The sequence below is a fragment of the Bos indicus x Bos taurus genome, chromosome 11 (genome assembly GCF_003369695.1).
Source record: "Bos indicus x Bos taurus breed Angus x Brahman F1 hybrid chromosome 11, Bos_hybrid_MaternalHap_v2.0, whole genome shotgun sequence".
Lineage (NCBI taxonomy): Eukaryota > Metazoa > Chordata > Mammalia > Artiodactyla > Bovidae > Bos > Bos indicus x Bos taurus.
In genome coordinates, this window is record NC_040086.1 from 93,275,970 (window position 1) to 93,300,256 (window position 24,287).

The 24,287-nt window shown below is 37.3% G+C and overlaps 1 protein-coding gene across 6 annotated transcripts in view; it reads left to right on the top strand.

Annotated features, from left to right (window-relative positions):
- Window positions 1–24,287, top strand: part of RABGAP1 (RAB GTPase activating protein 1) — a 169,313-nt gene that overhangs the window by 41,846 nt on the left and 103,180 nt on the right. For 5 of the 6 annotated variants that reach the window (XM_027556208.1, XM_027556211.1, XM_027556207.1 and 2 more), the window contains 8 exons: window positions 5,267–5,501; window positions 6,645–6,849; window positions 10,248–10,422; window positions 11,005–11,162; window positions 15,591–15,701; window positions 16,076–16,142; window positions 16,905–17,007; window positions 17,528–17,697. In XM_027556208.1, the coding sequence (XP_027412009.1) occupies window positions 5,267–5,501; window positions 6,645–6,849; window positions 10,248–10,422; window positions 11,005–11,162; window positions 15,591–15,701; window positions 16,076–16,142; window positions 16,905–17,007; window positions 17,528–17,697 (1,224 nt within the window). The remainder of the gene's footprint in view (window positions 1–5,266; window positions 5,502–6,644; window positions 6,850–10,247; window positions 10,423–11,004; window positions 11,163–15,590; window positions 15,702–16,075; window positions 16,143–16,904; window positions 17,008–17,527; window positions 17,698–24,287) is intronic. The other variant, XM_027556212.1, reaches the window with a different exon arrangement.

A 24,287-nucleotide genomic window follows, 5' to 3' on the forward strand; every position in this document is an offset into this window, starting at 1 on the left:
CATTTACTTTGTACTCAGCTTTTGGCAATTATGAATAATGCTGCTGTAAGCATTCACAAAGGTACACTTCATTTTTTTTCTTTTATGCATGCTTTCTGTGTCCTAAGAAATCTTTGTGGCCCAGGATCACAAAGACTTTGTCCTTTGTGTTTTCTTCTGTAAACATTATAGTTTTCAGATTTACATTTAGATCTGCAATCCATTTTGCATTAATTTTTGTATGTCATGTAATGTTTGCATTTGTTTGATGTAAGGTTAGTTATTTCAGCACCGTTTGTTTTAATTTATTACCTTTCTCTTGAGTTACCTAGCCAACTTTGTTGAAAACAATTGGCCATGTGTGTGTAGGTCTATTTCTGAGTTCTGTTCTGTTTTGTTGGTCTGTATACCTGTCCTTTCAATAATACCAGTATTTTGATCTGCTTAAGCTGCAACTACACTTATTTTGAAGATGATCATGGTATCTGTTAAGAATGCTGTTGGCAGCAAGAAACAGAAAGCCCTGCTGAAAATGAGTTTATTTTTCTGTTATAACAGGAAGTCAGAGATAAACAGTTGCTGGTTTAAGCTCTTCATTTATAGGATGGGTGAACAAAACTGTACCCTGCTGGCCTCATCTGGCCTGACAACTGTTTCGTAAATCACCTGTGAAGGTTCTTTAAAATGTATATGTCAAGGCTTTATCTCTGAGACTAACTTAGTTGCTAGGGTAGGAGGTAAGTGAATAGAGGGACGATCAAGTATTTTAATATTAACGTGCTTCCTGGTGATACTGGTAATTGTATTGTGCAGTCATGAACCATTAATCTGAGGTTGGTTCCCAGACTAGCAACATCACCATCACCTGGAAACTTTAAAAATTCTAATTATCAGTCCTGTGCCAGCCTTGCTGCTGCTGCTTCTGCTAACTCACTTCAGTCGTGTCTGACTATGTGCAACCCCATAGATGGCAGCCCACCAGGCTCCGCCGTCCCTGGGATTCTCCAGGCAAGAACACTGGAGTGGGTTGCCATTCCCTTCTCCAGTGCATGAAAGTAAAAAGAGAAAGTGAAGTCACTCAGTCGTGTCCGACTCTTCGAGACCCCATGGACTGCAGCCTACCAGGCTCCTCGGTCCATGGGATTTTCTAGGAAAGAGTACCAGAGTGGGTTGCCATTGCCTTCTCCAGGTATTCTTCTAGGGCTCAACAGATTGTATTTTACCACGTTCTTCAGGTGCCAAAGTCCAGTTCACTTTAGTCGCTCAGTCGTGTCTGACTGTTTGGGACCCCATAAATCGCAGCATGCCAGGCCTCCCTGTCCATCACCAACTCCCGGAGTTCACTCAAACTCATGTCCATTGACTCGGTGATGCCATCCAGCCATCTCATCCTCTATCGTCCCCTTCTCCTCCTGCCCTGAATCCCTCGCAGCATCAGAGTCTTTTCCAGTGAGTCAACTCTTTGCATGAGGTGGCCAAAGTATTGGAGTTTTGGCTTTAGCATCAGTCCTTCCAGTGAACACCCAGGACTGGTCTCCTTTAGGATGGACTGGTTGGATCTCCTTGCAGTCCAAGGGACTCTCAAGAGTCTTCTCCAACACCACAGTTCAAAAGCATCAATTCTTCGGCATTCAGCTTTCTTCACAGTACCAACTCTCACATCCATACATGATCACTGGAAAAACCATAGCCTTGACTAGACGGACCTTTGTTGGCAAAGTAACGTCTCTGCTTTTGAATATGCTATCTAGGTTGGTCATAACTTTCCTTCCAAGGAGTAAGCGTCTTTTAATTTCATGGCTGCAGTCACCATCTGCAGTGATTTTGGAGCCCAGAAAAGTCAATCCGACACTGTTTCCACTGTTTCCCCATCTATTTCCCATGAAGTGACGGGATCAGATGCCATGATTTTAGTTTTCTGAATGTTAAGCTTTAAGCCAACTTTTTCACTCTCCTCTTACTTTCATCAAGAGGCTTTTTAGTTCCTCTTCACTTTCTGCCATAAGGGTGGTGTCATCTGCATATCTGAGGTTATTGATATTTTCCCCAGCAATCTTGATTCCAGCTTGTGCTTCTTCTAGCCCAGCGTTTCTCATGATGTATTCTGCATATAAGTTAAATAAGCAGGGTGACAATATACAGCCTTGACATACTCCTTTTCCTATTTGGAACCAGTCTGTTGTTCCACGTCCAATTCTAACTGTTGCTTCCTGACCTGCATATAGGTTTCTCAAGAGGCAGGTCAGGTGGTCTGGTATTTCCATATCTTTCAGAATTTTCCACAGTTTATTGTGATCCACACCAAAGGCTTTGGCATAGTCAATAAAGCAGAAATATATGTTTTTCTGGAACTCTTTTGCTCTTTCCATGATCCAGCGGATGTTGGCAATTTGATCTCTGGTTCCTCTGCCTTTTCTAAAACCAGCTTGAACATCTAGAAGTTCATGGTTCACGTATTGCTGAAGCCTGACTTGGAGAATTTTGAGCATTACTTTACTAGCGTGTGAAATCAATGCAATTGTGCGGCAGTTTGAGCATTCTTTGGCATTGCCCTTCTTTGGGATTGAAATGAAAACTGACCTTTTCCAGTCCTGTGGCCACTGCTGAGTTTTCCAAATTTGCTGACATATTGAGTGCAGCACTTTCACAGCATCATCGTTCAGGATTTGGAATAGCTCAACTGGAATTCCATCACCTCCACTAGCTTTGTTCATAGTGATGCTTTCTAAGGCCCACTTGACTTCACATTCTAGGATGTCTGGCTCTAGGTGAGTGATCACACCATTGTGCCAAAGTTAGGGAACCTTAAAAGGCATTGCTGAATGTTTCCCATATGGAAACATTCAGATTAACTTACTGTCTTTAAAAAAAAAAAAAAGACTTAATTGAGATAAGTATTATTAAATAAATTATGTCACATATGGTTAAGTTTGAAATTGGATTGAAGGTGCACAAATGATCTAAATGGTAAGTGTTGAGTATTATATTGAAACTAATTATTCACAGCATAAGTTAGGTTGCTATTTTTAAGCAGCTTTTAGAAATCAGCATTGTTGTGTCCTGCATTAGTTTTCCTATCTTTAAGGAAGTGTTAAGGAAATAGAAGCCAGTTCTTATGTTTGTAGACTTTATAAATAAGGGAAGAATACAAGATAAACATGTATAAACATGAAAGACAAACACATAAACATGTTTCTTTTTGTGGTATGTTTTGTGAATATATTACAATGGAGGTAGCCTATCTAAAAGAAAACTTGTTTATTTATCCTATATATCAAAGAAAAAACAGTACCTCATAGCATGTGAAATATGTCTTCAGTTTAGCTTGCTCTTTAATTATAGCCTTCCCAGTTAAAATTACTATTGCTTAAACATGGAGTCTAATATCTTCATCAGTTATAGGACGCTCTAGCTATCCTACTTATTTCTCCTTCCCCTTGGAAAATAGTTTAGGTTCAGTTAGGCTATCGTTTATTTCTTGCATGTGATACAGGATATCTTACCTAGTTCTGAAAAAAATAGATTAATTGAAACTAAGTACTAGATTGTTTTTTATGTGCTTTAAGAAACTTCTGAAAGCAGACTTCTGAATAAAAGAATTTGATTGCACTTGTGATGTGTAGAATCAGGTTTCAGTTCAGTTCAGTCGCTCAGTCGTGTCCGACTCTTTGAGACCCCATGAATCACAGCACGCCAGGCCTCCCTGTCCATCACCAACTCCCAGAGTTCACTCAAACTCATGTCCATCGAGTCGGTGATGCCATCCAGCCATCTCATCCTCTGTCACCCCCTTTTCCTCCTGCCCCTAATCCCTCCCAGCATCAGAGTCTTTACCAGTGAGTCAACTCTTTGCGTGAGATGGCCAAAATACTGGAGTTTCAGCTTTCGTATCATTCCTTCCAAAGAAATCTCAGGGCTGATCTCCTTCAGAATGGACTGGTTGGATCTCCTTGCAGTCCAAGGGACTCTCAAGAGCGTTCTCCGACACCACAGTTCAAAAGCATCAATTCGTCGATGCTCAGCTTTCTTCACAGTCCAACTCTCACATCCATACATGACTACTGGAAAAACCATAGCCTTGACTAGACGGACCTTTAGGTATAGCAAAGAGTTAAAAATATTTGACTGAATTGTAGTTCCAATAGCAGTAATTCTGAATATAGAAGGAAGTTAAAAACAGACTCTTAAATTGCAGCCAGAGACTGAATACCTCTCCAGTCCTTTTTTCTGAGGCAAGAATAGCTGACATATTGGGAAAAGGTAGCAATAAAGACTCAATCATAGTTTACATCGAAAGGGGCTTGACTTTATAGAGTTACAAAAATGTTTGAACTGGGATCCTTGGTAGGTAGTCCAGAGTACTGCTGCTATTGGAATTTTGCTTCCTGACTTGTGTCTTCAATTTTACTGTGAAGACCTCTTTGTCTTCAACAATCTCATAGCCCCACTCATTTAAATTTTTGTCCGGTTTTGGTCTTTAGAAACTTGCCTAAATCAGTACTTTTTTTCATCATGATTTCCTTTTCCTGCATTAATTCTCTGCTAATTTTTCTAGTGTTTCTTGAATAAGCATTTAATGATAATACTGGGTTTTGTCACTTGTGGTTTTCCTTAGCATTGGGTAGTCTTCATTTGATCTTTTACTTGTTTACTTCCTTGTTGAGCAACAGTAATAAACCATCATGACTCTAGAAAAATCCTTGACATTGAAATGGAGTGCTTCTGTTCCTCGGGTCATTTTCTACTTACGTCTCCCCAGCTTTATTCAAGTGTTGAGAACTTTAAGAACTGTTTATGTCAGAGAAGTCTCCCTTAAGAGACTGCCTTATAGCAACAATGGTAAAGTGCATGTGATGGTTTATTACCTAATATATATGTTTGCACTGGTCATTTTTGGAAGCAAACACATTTTCCCTTTTCCTTAAGGATAAGAGAAGCTTCTCCTCTTAATAAGCTTTATTTCTTAACAGACAAGTAAAATTTTAAAAATTTTAGTTGTGATTTTAGAATACTGTAGAAAACTTTCAATAAAATTGACAGATTATAACATGTATTTCTGGGTATTAGTCTCAAATTCACTGTACACTTTTTCATGAATATTTGTATGAATTAAGAGAGCAGCTGCAGCTCTTATTTATTGCAGATCTTGCTTTATTTTTTTAAAACATTCAGAAGATATCTATATATCAAAAGAATTGCTAGTGATTTTCTCTAGATGTGGACCCATTTTAATCAGTATTGGCCTCTCTCTCTCACTTCGCTGACTGCATGTATTTGTGACCCTTAGATTATAGGGAATGGAAGTGAACAGCAGCTGCAAAAAGAGCTAGCAGATGTGCTGATGGATCCTCCAATGGACGACCAGCCAGGGGACAAGGAGCTTGTGGAAAGGTCACAGCTGGATGGCGAAGGAGATGGGCCTCTTTCTAATCAACTCTCAGCTTCATCCACCATTAACCCTGTGTCATTAGTAGGGCTCCAGAAACCAGAGATGAGCCTGCCAGTGAAACCTGGACAAGGAGGTTAGGATTGCTGCATTGCTTGCATAACGGAAGGTTATTGTTTTTAATATTTGAGTGTCCATTTTGTACTAGGTTTGATGCAGAGGAAGCAAAAATCGTATCTATATTATCTAGAAGCTTCCAATACGAGATTGAGGGGGATGTGAGAGGAATAAATACATGTACCATTCTGATTTCCCTTTAAATGTATGTCATTAAAAAAGTTTTTTTTATTGGTGTGTAGTTAATTTACAATGTTAGTTTCAGGTGGAAGGCCCAGTGAATCAGTTACACATATGTCGACTCTAAATGTATGTCATTTATAGCAAAGGAAAAAAACCACTTATATAACAGTGAGGCAGTGTTAGAGTGCTTAAAGAATTTTTTCAGGAAAAAATAATTTGAGTATGGTATTGGGAAATTGGATATTGGCTGAAGGAGAAGGGGACAACAGGATGAGATGGTTGGATGGCATCACCAACTCGATGGACATGAGTGTGAGTAAGCTCCAGGAATTGGTGATGGACAGGGAAGCCTGGCATGCTGCAGTCCATGGAATCACAGAGTCGGACACGAATGAGCAACTGACTGATTGGGGAAATAATTCTTGGTGAAGAAAATGTTTGCCTTAGGCCTGCTTGGTGGGAATAGTTGTCAAATTGAAAAAAGGGACCTGAAAGACAAGGAGGAAAAAGACAATTATGAAGGTTCTTTGAGGAAAAGTAGAATATTAAAACTGTAAATGTTTATTGGGAAAGGAAAGGCAGGGGGACTGAGAGAACATGATAAAGTAACTAAGATGATGAATAAGAGAAATCATTATAATAGAACAGATAAGAAAGAAGAAAGAGGATTTTTCAGGATGGTAAAATACTAAATGTATTACTGACCTAAATATAAATTATAAAGTCAAAACAAATTATAAGAGATAAATCAGATCTGAATCTCAGGTCACCATTTAGGTTAAGGATTGAAACTATAGCCATACCTAAAAATTTTAGTGTTGGTGACAAGTTCTGGTGTGAGATTTCTGACTTTAATTTTCTTCTGGGAAAGTGACGAATTTAATTTTAGAACCTAAATGTAGCTTGTAGAGTTTTACTTAATATTCATGTTAACAAAATATCAAAGTGAAAATAATCACTTCCTTATTGTTTCTTTCAGATTCTGAAGGGTCAAGTCCTTTCACACCAGTGGCAGATGAGGACAGTGTAGTTTTCAGCAAACTAACTTATTTAGGCTGTGCCTCAGTAAATGCTCCCAGGAGTGAAGTGGAAGCCTTGAGGATGATGTCCATCTTAAGGGGCCAGTGTCAGATCTCACTAGATGTAACCCTGTCAGTGCCGAATGTATCTGAAGGAACTGTGAGGTAAGACCAGCCTTCTAGAAATATTTGTAACATTTGATCAGATTTCTCACCTACAGTTTTATAACAAAGCAAGAGTAAACAAAATACATAATTATTTTATTCTTGTAGTGGTTAATTCTTTTGGCACTTAGTTTTCATGTCTTCCAAGGATTGTGACCTTTTATGAAAAATAGTCACTTGTTTGAGCAGTTTTTTATACTCTTCCTCACCCTAATTCTTTGTAACACTAGAAATTTAAGTGTTTTGGGGATTATTGAAATATGTTGACCTAAGAGTCTGCCTAACAATTTACACTTTCCATGTGCCCCCCAATAAAAATACTAGCTTGACACATTAGTTGAAAAGAAATTTCATACTGACTTTGGAAATTACAGAAACCTGTTGGTAAATATTAACTATTTCAGTGTTCAGTTCAGTCACTCAGTCATGTCCGACTCTTTGCGACCCCATGAACCGCAGCACACCAGGCCTCCCTGTCCATCACCAACTGCTGGAGTCCACCCAAACCCTTGTCCATTGAGTCAGTGATGCCATCCAACCATCTCATCCTCTGTCGTCCCCTTCTCCTCCTGCCCTCAGTCTTTCCCAGCATCAGCGTCTTTTCAAATGAGTCAGCTCTTCGCATGAGGTGGCCAAAGTATTGGAGTTTCAGCTTCAACATCAGTCCTTCCAATGAACACCCAGGACTGATCTCCTTTAGGATGGACTGGTTGGATCTCCTTGCAGTCCAAGGGACTCTCAAGAGTCTTCTGCAACACCACAGTTCAAAAGCATCAATTCTTCTGCTCTCAGCTTTCTTTATAGTCCAACTCTCACTTCCATACATGACCACTGGAAAAACCATAGCCTTGACTAGACAGTAGTTCCTAAATTTTTAAGATGAGGATACTGAAGCTCAGAGAAGTCTCTTGATAGGGGTATTGTTTATACTAACTGAAACAGGTCACAGTGTTTAAATGTAGTCAGATGTCTGTATCAGCTAACTAAATACAAAACTAGCTTTGTTGTAAAAAATGCGTACTTATTTCAGAAAAATCAAAGAACACAAATAAGCAAAAATTTAGAAAATTACTCTTAACTTTTTTACTGAAGTATAGTTGATTTATAATGTTGTGCCAATCTCTGCTATATAGCAGAGTGAGTCAGTTATGCACATACAGACTTTTTTTCCTTAATTTTTTTTTTGTGGTTTATCACAGGACATTGAATATAGTTTCCTGTGCTATACAGTAGTACCTTGTTGTTTATCCTATATATGATAGTTTACGTCTGCTAATCCCGTACTCCTAGTCCTTCCCTCCCTTGCGCCCCTGACCCCCAGCAACCACAAGTTTATTCTCTATGCTTCTGTTTTGTAGATAAGTTCATTTGTGACATATTTTAGGTTAGGAAATGGTCTTAATTCTACTCTCCCATTGGTAAATAACAGTTAACATCTTGGTTTATTAAGACCCTTTTTGTGTAGTTGTAGGTATATTTGTCTATGTGTATATACCTACATATATATGCAAGTATAATTATACAACTCTTAGAATCAGCATTTTTAGCATCAGTGGAATTACATAATATATAACATGCTTTGTTATATGGTGAATCTTTCCATATCAATAAATATGCTTAATTATTATAATTTATGATGGCACATGATGGGCTTTTCAGAGATAACCAGTCTAATGTTACATATTTTAGTTGTTTTAATGATAAAAGTGCTACTAATAATAGCTAATATTAAACTTTTATTATATGGGCATGTAAGTTGGGCTTCCCTTGTGGCTCAGCTGGTAAAGAATCTGCCCGCAATGCAGGAGACCTGGATTCGATCCCTGGGTTGGGGAGAGCCCCTGGAGAAGGGAAAGGCTACCCACTCCAGGATTCTGGCCTAGAGAATTCCATGGACTGTTTAGTTCTTTGGGTCGCAAAGAATCAGACACGACTGAGCAACTTTTACTTACTTACTTAAGTGCTTAACCTGTCGTTTTCTTATAAGTAGTATTTTTGAGCTAAATTTTAATGTATTTTTAAATTTCCTTAGAATTAGTTCCTAGAAGTAGATTCACTGGTGGGTCAAAGATTTGCCCATTTTTATGGTTTTTGATATATTGCCAAATGGCCATCTAGAAATACTGATCTAGCTTGTACGTTTGTGAACAGTGTATGAGAATATCTGTTTCTCTGCCCTCAAGCATTTTGGATTTTTATGGTAGTAGAGTTGTAGCTGCATATGGATAGTAGTAGTAGTAAGTTAATTAATATTCCAATGATCTGCATATGTAATTCTTCTCTTGAGTGTTTAAAGAACTATTTTGCAAAGATGCATGAATATTAATTTTAATTGTATTTATTAATGTGAAGCTTAGTAACATTTATTTAGCCTTTTTTTTTTTTTTCCTTTTGCCATGATGTGACTTGGGCAACTTCAGTGAAAGCACTAAGTCCTAACCACTAACTGCCAGGGAATTCCCTAAAACTCATTTTTATATGATTCTTAGTCAATTGTCATTCCCCTGACTGAAGTTATACTTTGTTCTAATATATTTTAATTCTATAAAGACATGAGAAAATTAGTCTCTCTTACCTCATGTTTTCAGAGTCTTTATCAAAGTGCCTTTGAATTTGAATTAGTTCCCCTTCTTAGGTATTTCCATTATCCCCTAGGCTTTCCCATTGATGGCTCTGCCCATTCTGTGTTCATAATTTCATAACTTCATAATTTCAGTTTTTTGTATTGTCAGGGCCCAGGATGGAGCCTGGGATGTTGTGTAGGTATCACATAAATATTTGTTGAATGAATACATTTTTGAGTGAATGATATCCATTTAATTTTCAGTGAGTGGCATCCTTTTGATTTTATTAATGAAGTTTTTTTTCCTTCGGTGTTAATGTTTTGTAAGTGTCTCTTCCTTATTTGCCATGAAGCAAAAGAACATGTTTCACTCTGAAAAACTACATCATTATTTTAGTTTTTAAAATAATAAAGCAGCTTAGGTCATTCTGTTAGGAGATACTGAGAAGCACTTTAGTGATCTATTTTGGTAGTCTAATTTACCCATTATTTTTTATGTAGTTATAGACTATTTAAGGAACATTAATATTATTTATGCTTTCCTGATTGCCTCCCTAAAATAGGGGATTATGTAGTTTTTAGTACTATGGAATTGTGTAATCAGTTATTTTAAGACCCCACATATAACTTACTTATCAAGATTGAACATTAATATGATTTCTGTGTGCTCAGTCGTTTCCAATTCTTTGTGACCCTTTGGACTGTAGACTGCCAGGCTCAAGAAATGATTTATATGATCTTTTTGCTAGAAAGATGAGTCTTGAATCATAATGTGAACATAGTGAAAATTGTCCACAGTAGCTCTAATCTCTTTATGTATATTTTTTCTGAACAGACTCTTAGATCCTCAGACAAACACTGAAATAGCAAACTACCCTATCTACAAAATCCTTTTCTGTGTCAGAGGGCATGATGGAACTCCTGAGAGTGACTGTTTTGCTTTCACTGAAAGTCATTACAATGCAGAGCTCTTCAGAATACATGTCTTTCGGTGTGAAATACAAGAAGCTGTAAGTACTGAAGAGGGAAATGTCTACAGATGAAACTTCATCTTCACCCTTGAATCATTGAAATGATTATAGTATTTTCTGTGGTCATTTATAAGCCAAATTAAATTCTCTGCTACTGTTTTATTTGTTCCATTTTGATGGCCTGAAATATGAATAAAAGTTTGGTTAGCCAGAACCTTGTTGTTGCTAAGAGTGTCAGAGGAGACCAATTGACCGCTGTTTAAATGCATTAAATCGGCATCTTGCTTCTAGCAATGACATATTTGCAAACTATTCTTATAGAATTAAACTTGGAGGATTATTCTTTATTACAATAAATATATTCAAGTAATTCCTAACAATTTTGGAAATCATCTTTCAATTGGATTTCTAGTGTTCACAGTCATTCCTTTTTTACAATCTCTACTCTGGTCATTTTTAGTGTTGTTTGCTTTATAGGTCTAATAAATTTGATAATTTATTAAAGAAATGAGTGAAGGAAAGGTGAACTACCTCCCTCAAACAACGTAGGTCACCTTCAGCCTTAACAAAAGTATTTTACTTTTTTAATAACAGCCCATCTCCTAACATTTTTGGTTGTAGGTGAGCCGGATACTTTACAGTTTTGCCACTGCCTTCCGCCGTTCTGCCAAGCAGACCCCACTTTCAGCAACTGCTGCGCCTCAGACTCCAGACAGTGACATCTTTACCTTCTCTGTGTCTCTAGAAATAAAAGAAGATGATGGTAAAGGTTATTTTAGGTAGGGCATCTTACTTTATTCTTTTTATTTGAGTCTGTATTAACATGCTAAACTATCTGTGCTTTTACGGAAATTCTAGGTCAGATTACCTAACCTTTATATTATATATTATATAATGATTGCTTTTATAGGTAGAGTTTTTTTTTTTAATGTAAGTGATAAAGGAAAATAAATAGGCAAATTGCCAAGGCAAGATTTAAAGAATTTTAATTAAAAAAATTATTTCATGTAGGGAAATATGTTACCATGTTCTTTTAGTAAGACTAAAAGTAGCTGGCTGACAGCTGTTATTAAACATAGAGCTACATCACCTGGGTCTATAGCTGGATTTGTTTTGCTAGAGTTTTTTTCTGTTTTGTTTTTTGGTTGGTTGGTGTATTTGTTTTAATAATCTAAATATCTTAAAGCTATTGAAATCAAGATTTATCATTAAAATTTAATGGAGCACATTGGGAAGGGAGAAATATGGTGTGTATCTGAAGTGTGACCTTGCATATAGGGTCAAAAATAACTTGTTCTGGTTTTTAAGTAGTAAAAATAACCCTGGAATAGAAATTAAAATTTAGGATTAGTTTACTTATTGCTACCATTACACTGTGACCTTTTCCAAGTTTCTTTACATTTCGTGACATTCAGTTCACTGAGTTCAGTCGCTCAGTCGTGTCTGACTTCTTGCCACTCCATGAATCGCAGCACACCAGGCCTCCCTATCCATCACCAACTCCCGGAGTTCACCCAAACTCATGTCCATTGAGTCGGTGATGCCATCCAGCCATCTCATCCTCTGTCGTCCCCTTCTCCTCCTGCCCCCAATCCCTCCCAGCATCAGGGTCTTTTCCAATGAGTCAACCCTTCGCGTGAGGTGGCCAAAGTATTGGAGTTTCAGCCGCAACATCAGTCCTTCCAGTGACTTCCAATGAACACCCAGGACTGATCTCCTTTAGAATGGACTGGTTGGATCTTGCAATCCATGGGACTCACAAGAGTCTTCTCCAGCACCACAGTTCAAAAGCGTCAATTCTTTGGCGTTCAGCTTTCTTCACAGTCCAACTCTCACATCCATACATGACCACTGGAAAAACCATAGCCTTGACTAGACGAACCTTTGTTAGCAAAGTAATATTTCTGCTTTTTGGTCATAACTTTCCTTCCAAGCAGTAAGCATCTTTTAATTTCATGGCTGCAATCACCATCTGCAGTGATTTTGGAGCCCCAAAAAATCAAGTCAGCCACTGTTTCCCCATCTATTTCCCATGAAGTGATGGGACCAGATGCCATGATCTTCGTTTTCTAATGTTGAGCTTTAAGCCAACTTTTTCACTCTCCTCTTTCGTGACATTAGTTTCCTTATTTCTAAGACGAAGTGGCTAGAGTCTAAAAATCCTTTCTAAGTTTATTATGGTTGCAAGATGACTGACTGTTTGTTTTTTTTTTTTTTTTTTGATGACTGACTTTTTTTTTCTCCACAGCTCATATCACAAAACGGTTGCTTCTTGGTATCACAATCAGTAGTTGCATGTAGAACTTTCTTTCCTTCATGACTACTCATAAAATAGATAAAATGAAAATATAAATGGTTCTGATATTTTGCTTTTAAATTAAAAGGCACAATGATTGTTTCATTTGGGAAACTGATAACATTGCTCTCCCTTCAAAGACTTTGGAATTCTCATGCCATCTGGTGGCAAGTTTAGTATACAATGCAGCTTCAACCTTGATTTGTACAATAAAGTATAAGTCATTGTACTTTATGCTTTCTTATTTATATTTCTATTTTCACACCAACATTATTATGGTGTTTTCTGCAATATGCATTCCTATACTGGGAAGTAGAAATCATAATCTATAAACCTTATAATAATTTTTTTCCATTTTAAGAAACAGAATAGTTTAAACTTTTTTCCTTTATTAAAAATAAAGATTGAAGATTGTTTATAAATTCCAAGTTATAAATAGGAAAGGTTTCTAAGATCTCTCAGAAGTGAAGCACTAGGGTAATTTCTCCTTCTGAGATTAGGCATTTTCAAGGTAGAAAGGTTAACAATCACAAATATCCCTTTTCAACTGTGTATCAAGGAAATGCTGTACAGAAAACCCCTGGATGGTCAGATTTCTTTACACATTTGTTAGGGCTCTGTTATCTTTTTGTTGCATGTTTTCCTGAATTTATAATAGAAAAGAGTGTTGTAGAACCTAATACAGTGATGAAATTATTGACAAGGATGCCTTTGTCAAATTTGAATTTTTCAAACACAGTTCCTTTCTTCCAGTGATTCTGTAGTAATTGAGATGCCAAGAGAGTTACCAGCATGAATGTTCCTCTTAACACAATATTAGCAAAATTAAAAAGTGGAAATTAAATGTTGACTGTAATACAGTGGTTAAAATACTATGCATTTCACAATAAATGCAAATATAAAATCATTATGTTGTAAACCTGAAACTACTATGTTGTATGCCAGTTATACCTAAAGCCAAATACAGTGGTATACCCATATGACTTATTTGAAAAAGTGGTATACCCATATGACCTATTTAAAAAATATATGTGTATATAGTTAGCCATAGCACAAGATAAATTATGATTTTACCATAGCATAGATAGTCACGACCCATATAATCATGATGGTATGATCACTCACCTAGAGCCAGACATCCTGGAATGTGAAGTCAAGTGGGCCTTAGAAAGCATCACTATGAACAAAGCTAGTGGAGATCATGGAATTCCAGTTGAGCTATTTCAAATCCTGAACGATGATGCTGTGAAAGTGCTGCACTATAGCCAGCAAATTTGGAAAACTGAGCAGTGGCCACAGGACTGGAAAAGGTCAGTTTTCATTCCAATCCCAAAGAAAGGCAATGCCAAAGAATGCTCAAACTACCGCACAATTGCATTCATCTCACACGCTAGTAAAGTAATGCTCAAAATTCTCCAAGCCAGGCTTCAGCAATACGTGAACCGTGAACTTCCAGATGTTCAAGCTGGTTTTAGAAAAGGCAGAGGAACCAGAGATCAAATTTCCAACATCCACTGGATCATGGAAAAGGCAAGAGAGTTCCAGAAAAACAACTGTTTCTGCTTTATTGACTATGCCAAAGCCTTTGACTCTGTGGATCACAATATACTGGAAAATTCTGAAAGAGATGGGAATACCAGACCACCTGATCTGCCTCTTGAGAAATTTGTATGCAGGTCAGGAAGCAACAGTTAGAACTGGACATGAAACAACAGACTGGTTCCAAATAGGAAAAGGAGTACATCAAGGCTGTATATTGTCACCCTGTTTATTTAACTTATATGCAGAGTACATCATGAGAAATGCTGGACTGGAAGAAACACAAACTGGAATCAAGATTGCCGGGAGATATATCAATAATCTCAGATATGCAGATGCCACCACCCTTATGGCAGAAAGTGAAGAGGAACTAAAAAGCCTCTTGATGAAAGTGAGAGAGGAGAGTGAAAAAGTTGGCTTAAAGCTCAATATTAGAAAACTAAGATCATGGCATCTGGTCCCATCACTTCATGGGAAATTGATGGGGAAACAGTGTTAGACTTGATTTTTTGGGCTCCAAAATCACTACAGATGGTGACTGCAGCCATGAAATTAAAAGACGCTTACTCCTTGGAAGGAAAGTTATGACCAACCTAGATAGCATATTCAAAAGCAGAGACATTACTTTGCCAACAAAGGTCCGTCTAGTCAAGGCTATGGTTTTTCCAGTGATCATGTATGGATGTGAGAGTTGGACTGTGAAGAAAGCTGAGAGCAGCAGAATTGATGCTTTTGAACTGTGGTATTGGAGAAGACTCTTGAGAGTCCCTTGGACTGCAAGGAGATCCATCCAGTCCATTCTAAAGGAGATCAGTTCTGGGTGTTCTTTGGAAGGACTGATGCTAAAGCTGAAAATCCAATACTTCGGCTACCTCATACGAAGATTTGTCTCATTGGAAAACACTCTGATGCTGGGAGGGATTCAGGGCAGGAGGAGTAGGAAACGACAGGGAGGAGATGGCTGGATGACATCACCGAGTCAATGGACATGAGTTTGAGTGAACTCCGGGAGTTGGTGATGGACAGAAAGGCCTGGCGTGCTGCGATTCATGGGGTCGCAAAGAGTCGGACACGACTGAGTGACTTAGCTGAACTCAATTTTCACAGCAACAAAAAAGAAAAAAAACTAAAGTTACATTTCAGGAGACACGAGTGGTTTTGTAGCTTTTATGAGTGGTTTATAAAATGGTTTAGTGGTTTACATACAGTAATGATCTTTTCACATCAAGGGGCAGATGATAATATCTGTTATTTGACTATCAGGCATAGAAAATTCTTTTTAGTGCCTGATTTTCAAATCATAACAAAAGTTATTCTGGTGTATATTACAAGGAAATGCTTTCCAAAATTGATGAAACATGTTGTCCCACAGCGCAGTTCCTAAAGATAAAGACAGACAATGCTTTAAACTCCGACAAGGAATTGATAAGAAGATTGTCATCTATGTGCAACAAACAACTAATAAAGAACTTGCCATTGAAAGGTAAACGTTTTTAGTAAGGTTGGCTTCAGTATAAATTTTATTTCTTGTCAATCTACTGAAACAGTCATATACTGTATTCAAAAATTTGCAAACTGTTTTGCTCCCTGGGGAATTCTTTTGGTTATTAAAGTGTATATTTCATTTTTTTTGAAGTATCTCTATATCTTCAGCTCGTATGTTGACTTCAAGTATGTGAAAATAAAAGGCAAACATAAAATTTGTTGATCTCAATTAAAGAAATAGATTTTGATAATGCTAATTTACTGATAATTTCAATATGTCCTTTTTTCTGTCAGAATTTTTTTCAGTGATCTAACTTAAACATCTTTGCTGTAGTCTTTTTCCCAAATTTTATATTGGTTCTTTTTTTGCAGATGTTTTGGTCTTCTCCTTAGCCCAGGGAAAGATGTACGAAATAGTGACATGCACTTGTTAGATTTGGTAAGGATAGCTTTTTTTTTTTTAAGTTTGTATGCTATCTCCTCTATAAAGATTGTTACACCAAATCTAATGTTAAAACACATTTATGAAGCAATAAGCAAAGATAAGGGTATTTCCTCCTTGCTTTTTACCAGTCTGACCTTATACCTACTTAGTCTCAGTTTCTTGACTGCAATAGTGTAGGGTTGATGTTGGAGTCAAAGACATTTTGTCAGAGAGTTGTTTGCAGACTGTTACGAGCTTTAGAAAAGTATGCAGTGTATATACGATTGCTATTAAATGAAAATCTTTATTTTAATAACTAAAATTTATGTAGTAATTGTTCACTTGACAGAAGAATTCAACATAGGTGTAAGTAGTAAATTTTCCTGATGTCTGTACAGTTTGATATGATTTGTAAGCATTCACTTTATATATAACTTCAGGAGCAGTTGCATAAATAATTGGCACATTTTTAGCTGTAATCCATATATACTCTTGACTTCGTGTGTGTATATATATATATATATATATATATATATATGTGTGTGTGTGATCGTATTTTTTTTTTCTTTTTTTTTTTTTTAATTTTTTATTCCTTTATTTCTCATGTGTTCCCCATCCTGGACCCTCCTCCCTCCTCCCTCCCCATACCGTCCCTCTGGGTCATCCCAGTGATCGTATTTTATAGTCTTATATTTTTACAACTTTTTTTTAAGGCAACAGAATGAGGATTAGCTGTTATTTTTTTGGCATTAATGTTGTTGTTATTCTTTTCTTTAGGAATCTATGGGCAAAAGTTCAGATGGAAAGTCCTATGTTATTACTGGGAGCTGGAATCCAAAATCCCCACATTTTCAAGTTGTAAATGAAGAAACTCCTAAAGGTGGTGCAGATTGGTGACATCATGAACAGAAATTTTAGTCCCAAGAGGATACCCAAATCTTAGTTCTACTTATTTGAGAAATATTTAGTGTGTATCTAATTCTGATGAAACCAAGGAATTTGAATAGTTCTTTGAATTTATTATTAATTTTAACCTGTAAACAAAGTATTTTTTCCTCCCTCTCCTTTCTTCAATTTTTCTTTTCCTGCTTCCTTTTCTATTTACATGCTTATTTATTTACAGGCTTCTAAGTATGACTTTTTTGTGGAGCGATAATATATTTATATATCATTTCAAATTCAAAGGATATATAAGGAAAAGGAAAAGTCTGCCACAGTTCTAGTGTCCCACCCTAAAGGGTACCACTGTGACTAATTTCCTGTGCAGTTTTTCAGATATGCTATGCATAAACTTTTTTCAAGCTGTTCATATTTTTCTGAATGTCATTTAAAACTTGTAATTTAATTATGTGAGCAAATATATTTCCACTTAAATTTGCTTCTCCCTTCTCTCTCCCTAGATAAAGTGCTGTTTATGACCACAGCTGTTGATTTGGTAATAACAGAAGTACAAGAGCCTGTTCGCTTTCTTCTAGAGACAAAAGTCCGAGTTTGCTCACCTAATGAAAGATTATTCTGGCCCTTCAGCAAACGTAGTACTACTGAAAATTTCTTTTTGAAACTAAAACAGGTACTATACCTTCCTATCAATATAGAGGGGGAAATGAGAGAAGTCACTTCTGAGGCTGATTTATCATTAATACAAGCTATTAGTTAGATCTTTAAATGATCATGTGTATTTTAAATATATTAAAGAGGAAAGTTGTCTTTCATTTTTACCCACCTGTTTTTTGTTTTCTGCTTTTCATTTCTTCCTGAAGAGCCAGGTTTCTTTCTGGTCTCATTTGCGTTAAACCTGAGCAGCTTCTTCTAAAGGAATTTCTTTAGTGAACTGTCAGATTTCTTTATCTAAAAGTCTTTATTTCAGTTTTATCCCAGTAGGATATTTTCTCTGGATATAGGGTTCAGTTTTTTACTTTCAGCACTTATAGATGTCATCTCACAGTCTTGTGATTCTCACTGTTTTTGAAGAGAAGTCAGCATGCATTTATACTTGTAATGGGTCATTTTCTCTGGCTGCTTTTGATATTATTTTGTATCTTGGGTTTTTAGACCTTTAACTATGATGTGCCTAGGTGTGGTTTTTCTTTCTGTTTGTCTTCAGGTTTGCTGGGCTTCGTGAATTTTTAAATTTATTTATTTATTTTCTTTTCTTTTACCATTTTTTTTGGAAAATCTGACCCATTATTTCTTCCAAATTTTTTCTCTGGCACATCTCTCTTCTCTCTCCTTAAGGGATTCCAGTCATACGTATTTTCTACCTTTTGTTATCCCACAGACCTCTGAGATTCTTTTATTTTTCCAAATATTTTTGTTTGTTGTTGTTGTTAGATAGGATACTTTCTGTTGACCTAACTTAAAGTTCACTTGACACTTTGTTTTATCATTTCCAATTTGTTGGTAACCTTATTCAATGAGTTTTTTTTTAATTTTGGATCTTGTTTTTTTTTTCCGGGAATGTCCCTATGGTTTAATGGTTTCTGGTTTTTTATGTGATTACCTCCTTGATCTTTATTTTAAGCAGATCTTCTTATATATTCTTGAGCATAACTTTAATTACTTTAAAAATCTTGGGCTGCTAAATCTGAGTCTGGAGAGACATATTTTCATGTTTCTTTGTCTAGTATTTTGGGATTATATATTAGACATTTTAAATGCTTAAACTATAGAGATTATGTTATGGTCTTCTGAGTATTGAACTTTAAAAAAAAAAAAGTTAATTCGGTCAAACTCTATACTCTGTCATTCCTGTGGTGAGCAGCAGATAAAATTTCTGTTCCCTTCTTTTAGCCTTTTTTTTGGGACCCCAGTTGCTCCGCAACTTACTGCTCCTTTCTTTGCTTTTCGTTTGTCAGAACTCCTCGAAAGTAATCAAGTTCATGGTGACCTGAATTGCTGAATCCAGTGGTCAGTCTGAGTTTTCATCTTACTTAATGTGTCAGGAGCATTTAATACAGATAATTACTTCCTCCTCCTTAAATACCACTCTTTGACTTAGCCTTCAGAATATCTCAAATTTACCATGTCCAAAAAAGATGTCATTATTTCATCCCTCACCCGTAAAATACTCTGCTTACCTGTCTTTACCATCTCAGTTTATGGGCATCTTGTCCTGGTAGTTACTTTGACCAAGAATTTTACTCTCTTATTTTTTCACACACCAAATCCTGTCTGTCAAGAAATTCTGTCTATTTTTAAAGCATACCTAAAAGCTGACCATTTCTTACCACCTAGATTACGTTAACTTCATCCGAATCATTGTTTTTACTTGGATTATTGGAATGTCTTTTTCACACATCTCTATTTCTGTTTTTGTGACCTTTTGATATATTATATTCTTAATATAGCAGCCTAGTGTCAAATTGCATCATTCTTCTGCTCAAATTCTCTAATCCTGTTTTACTCCATAAAATCCTGAGTCCATGTAGTGGGTTATATGACCCTATCTGATCTGCTGCCTATTGTAAACTAACTCCTCTTACTTCTTGCTTCCTCTGCTCTAACCATGCTCTTAGGGCCTTTGCTATTAACTGTTCCTTTTACTTCAGATGCTCCTCCCTGGATTCCACTGGCTATTATTCACCTCCTTCAAGTCCTCAGGTCTTCGGTTAGATTTCTTAGCAACTCCTCACCACCCCCATTTAACACTGCAGTTTGCCCAGTTATCGACTGGTACTGCCAATTCCCTCTCTGTTGATAAAAAAGTGTTTTTTAATTTTTTTACATACAAGGGTGTTAGCTTCTAATATACTGCAAAGTATACTTTGTTTTTGGTTTATTAAGTGTTTTTAGTGTTAGAAACCTCCTAAGGCAATATTTCTGATCTCTTCACTGATACCCCAAACATCTTGAACATAGTTCTCCAAAAAATTTATGAATTTTATTTCATGTAACATTGAAATTCCATTATACAAGATTATAATATTATATGTGGATTTACCCAAATATACTTTTCTGTAGCAGTAAGTATTTTAGTTCCAGTGTGTCCAAGTTAGGCCTTTTGGTTATAGTTAGAAAAAGGTAACAAGCAGAACAGGAATTTCTTTTCAGCGTTATCTTAAGACACAAAGTAAACCTGGGTCCCAGATCTTCACTGTGACAGGAGCAAAGGATTATAGGATTATCATCTAGAACTTGGCTTTTGAGTCACAGTACATGGATCTTACCATTGACTAGCTTTAGGACTTTGAGCAAGCTCCTTCAACTCTCTGAGCCTCAGTTTACTCAGCTTTGAAATGGCAGTGATAGAATCTTCCTGAGAGCGTTATTGTGACAGTAGATGAGAAACTATATAACGTACTTGGAAGAGTTCCTGGCACATACATGTTCTTCATGCATTTTAGCTATTGGGAGGGATATCACTGGGACAGAAAAAAACACTTAAGTCATGCAATCAGAACAGCATTTTTGATTATTTAGTGGTTAGCTTCAGGGAAAGAATGCTTCAGAAAGAAAACCAATTTGCAAGCATTATTTTACAAGTTTAAAGAGTGGGTAGAAATGATTCTTAGTAGTTTCTAGAGTAAGCATTTGCCAGCAAATTAATTGTATATTTTTTAGTATAAATTTGTATATAAAAAATTCTTAAACAGGATTCTGTTTCTTTTATCTTAGTGAATATAAATAAGATTACCCTGATCTTGCTTTACCTTGAGGACGTATATTATACAACTTTTGATTCAAAGATTGCATAAGTTTACAGGAATATTTTTTCTGTGGTTTGATCTAGAATAATGTATCTAATGAGGCTAACAAATGCTAGCCAAAAATATAATGTATGCCTAAGACTTAGGCTGATAGACTATTCTAGACTCATTGCTAAAGTTACAAGCTAAACATAGGCTGAGTTGTCAATATTTTCTTTGCGAAAAGTTGAAGTTTATATGTGGAAGATGGGAGGACAGCAGGGAATTCCTAAAAATAATCTCTCATTTTTCTCCTTATTTGGATGTCTTGAGGGTAGGTATGAGGGGTAGTCAGTTGAAGGCAGAAGAGAGAGAGTATGAAGAATTTGAACAGTTTTTTTCCTGTCTTAGCGCACTTAGGACACTCTTAATTCTCATTCATTCTAACATAATCTAAGTTTGTTAATTTCCGCTTTTACATTCTTTGCTTCAAAAATTCATAGCAGCTGCCACTAACTGAGGCCCTCTTGCGGCAATCATTGGACTAGCTACATTATCTGTTTCGTAATTTCCATCAGATCAGATCAGTCGCTCAGTCGTGTCCGACTCTTTGTGACCCCATGAATCACAGCACGCCAGGCCTCCCTGTCTATCACCAACTCCTGGAGTTCACTGAGACTCACGTCCATCGAGTCAATGATGCCATCCAGCCATCTCATCCTCTGTCATCCCCTTCTCCTCTTGCCCCCAATCCCTCCCAGCATCAGAGTCTTTTCCAGTGAGTCAACTCTTCGCATGAGGTGACCAAAGTACTGGAGTTTCAGCTTCAGCATCATTCCTTCCAAAGAAATCCCAGGGCTGATCTCCTTCAGAATGGACTGGTTGGATCTCCTTGCAGTCCAAGGGACTCTCAAGAGTCTTCTCCCACACCACAGTTCAAAAGCATCAATTCTTTGGCGCTCAGCCTTCTTCACAGTCCAACTCTCACATCCATACATGACCACAGGAAAAACCATAGCCTTGACTAGGCGAACCTTTGTTGGCAAAGTAATGTCTCTGCTTTTGAATATGCTATCTAGGTTGGTCATAACTTTCCTTCGAAGGAGTAAGCGTCTTTTAATTTCATGGCTGCAGTCACCATCTGCAGTGATTTTGGAGCCCCCCAAAATAAAGTCTGACACTGTTTCCACTGTTTCCCCATCTATTTCCCATGAAGTGATGGGACTGGATACCATGATCTTCGTTTTCTGAGTGTTGAGCTTTAAGCCAACTTTTTCACTCTCCACTTTCACCTTCATCAAGAGGCCTTTTAGTTCCTCTTCACTTTCTTCTGTAAGGGTGGTGTCATCTGCATATCTGAGGTTATTGATATTTCTCCCGGCAATCTTGATTTCTTCCAGTCCAGCGTTTCTCATTATGTACTCTGCATATAAGTTAAATAAGCAGGGAGACAATATACAGCCTTGACGAACTCCTTTTCCTCTTGGGAACCAGTCTGTTGTTCCATGTCCAGTTCTAACTGTTGCTTCCTGACCTGCATACAAATTTCTCAAGAGGCAGATCAGGTGGTCTGGTATTCCCATCTCTCAGAATTTTCCACAGTTTATTGTGATCCACACAGTCAAAGGCTTTGGCATAGTCAATAAAGTAGAAATAGATGCTTTTCTGGAACTCTCTTGCTCTTTCCATGATCCAGCGGATGTTGGCAATTTGATCTCTGGTTCCTCTGCCTTTTCTAAAACCAGCTTGAACATCTGGAAGTTCACGGTTCACATATTGCTGAAGCCTGGCTTGGAGAATTTTGAGCATTACTTTACTAGCGTGTGAGATGAGTGCAATTGTGCGGCAGTTTGAGCATTCTTTGGCATTGCCTTTCTTTGGGATTGGAATGAAAACTGACCTTTTCCAGTCCTGTGGCCACTGCTGAGTTTTCCAAATTTGCTGGCATATTGAGTGCAGCACTTTCACAGCATCATCTTTCAGGATTTGAAATAGCTCTAATGGAATTCCATCACCTCCACTAGCTTTGTTCGTAGTGATGCTTTCCAAGGCCCACTTGACTTCACATTCCAGGATGTCTGGCTCTAGGTCAGTGATCACACCATCGTGATTATCTGGGTCGTGAAGATCTTTTTTGTACAGTTCTTCTGTGTATTCTTGCCATCTCTTCTTCATATCTTCTGCTTCTGTTAGGTCCATACCATTTCTGTCCTTTATCAAGCCCATCTTTGCATGAAATATTCCTTTGGAATCTCTGATTTTCTTGAAGAGATCTCTAGTCTTTCCCATTCTGTTGTTTTCCTCTCTTTCTTTGCATAGATCGCTGAAGAAGGCTTTCTTATCTCTTCTTGCTATTCTTTAGAACTCTGCATTCAGATGTTTATATCTTTCCTTTTCTCCTTTGGTTTTCACTTCTCTCCTTTTCACAGCTATTTGTAAGGCCTCCTCAGACAGCCATTTTGCTTTTTTTGCATTTCTTTTCCATGGGGATGGTCTTGATCCCTGTCTCCTGTACAATGTCACGAACCTCATTCCATAGTTCATCAGGCACTCTATCTATCAGATCTAGGCCCTTAAATCTATTTCTCACTTCCACTATATAATCATAAGGGATTTGATTTAGGTCATACCTGAATGGTCTAGTGGTTTTCCATACTTTCTTCAATTTCAGTCAGAATTTGGCAATAAGGAGTTCATGGTCTGAGCCACAGTCAGCTCCTGGTCTTGTTTTTGTTGACTTTATACAGCTTCTCCATCTTTGGTTGCAAAGAATATAATCAGTCTGATTTTGGTGTTGACCATCTGGTGATGTCCATGTATAGAGTCTTCTCTTGTGTTGTTGGAAGAGGGTGTTTGTTATGACCAGTGCATTTTCTTGGCAAAACTCTATTAGTCTTTGCCCTGCTTCACTGCGTATTCCAAGGCCAAATTTGCCTGGTACTCCAGGTGTTTCTTGACTTCCTACTTTTGCATTCCAGTCCCCTATAATGAAAAGGACATCTTTTTTGGGTGTTAGTTCTAAAAGGTCTGTAGGTCTTCATAGAACCGTTCAGCTTCTTTGGCATTACTGGTTGGGGCACAGACTTGGATTACTGTGATATTGAATGGTTTGCCTTGGAAACGAACAGAGATCATTCTGTCGTTTTTGAGATCGCATCCAAGTACTGCATTTTGGACTCTCTTGTTGACCATGATGGCTACTCCATTTCTTCTGAGGGATTCCTGCCCGCAGTAGTAGATATAATGGTCATCTGAGTTAAATTCAGCAATTCCAGTCCATTTTAGTTCGCTGATTCCTAAAATGTCAACATTCACCCTGGCCATCTCTTATTTGACCACTTCCAATCTGCCTTGATTCATGGACCTGACGTTCCAGGTTCCTGTGCAATATTGTTCTTTACAGCATCGGACCTTGCTTCTATCACCAGTCACATCCACAGCTGGGTATTCTTTTTGCTTTGGCTCCATCCCTTCAGTCTTTCTGGAGTTATTTCTCCACTGATCCAGTAGCATATTGGGCACCTACTGACCTGGG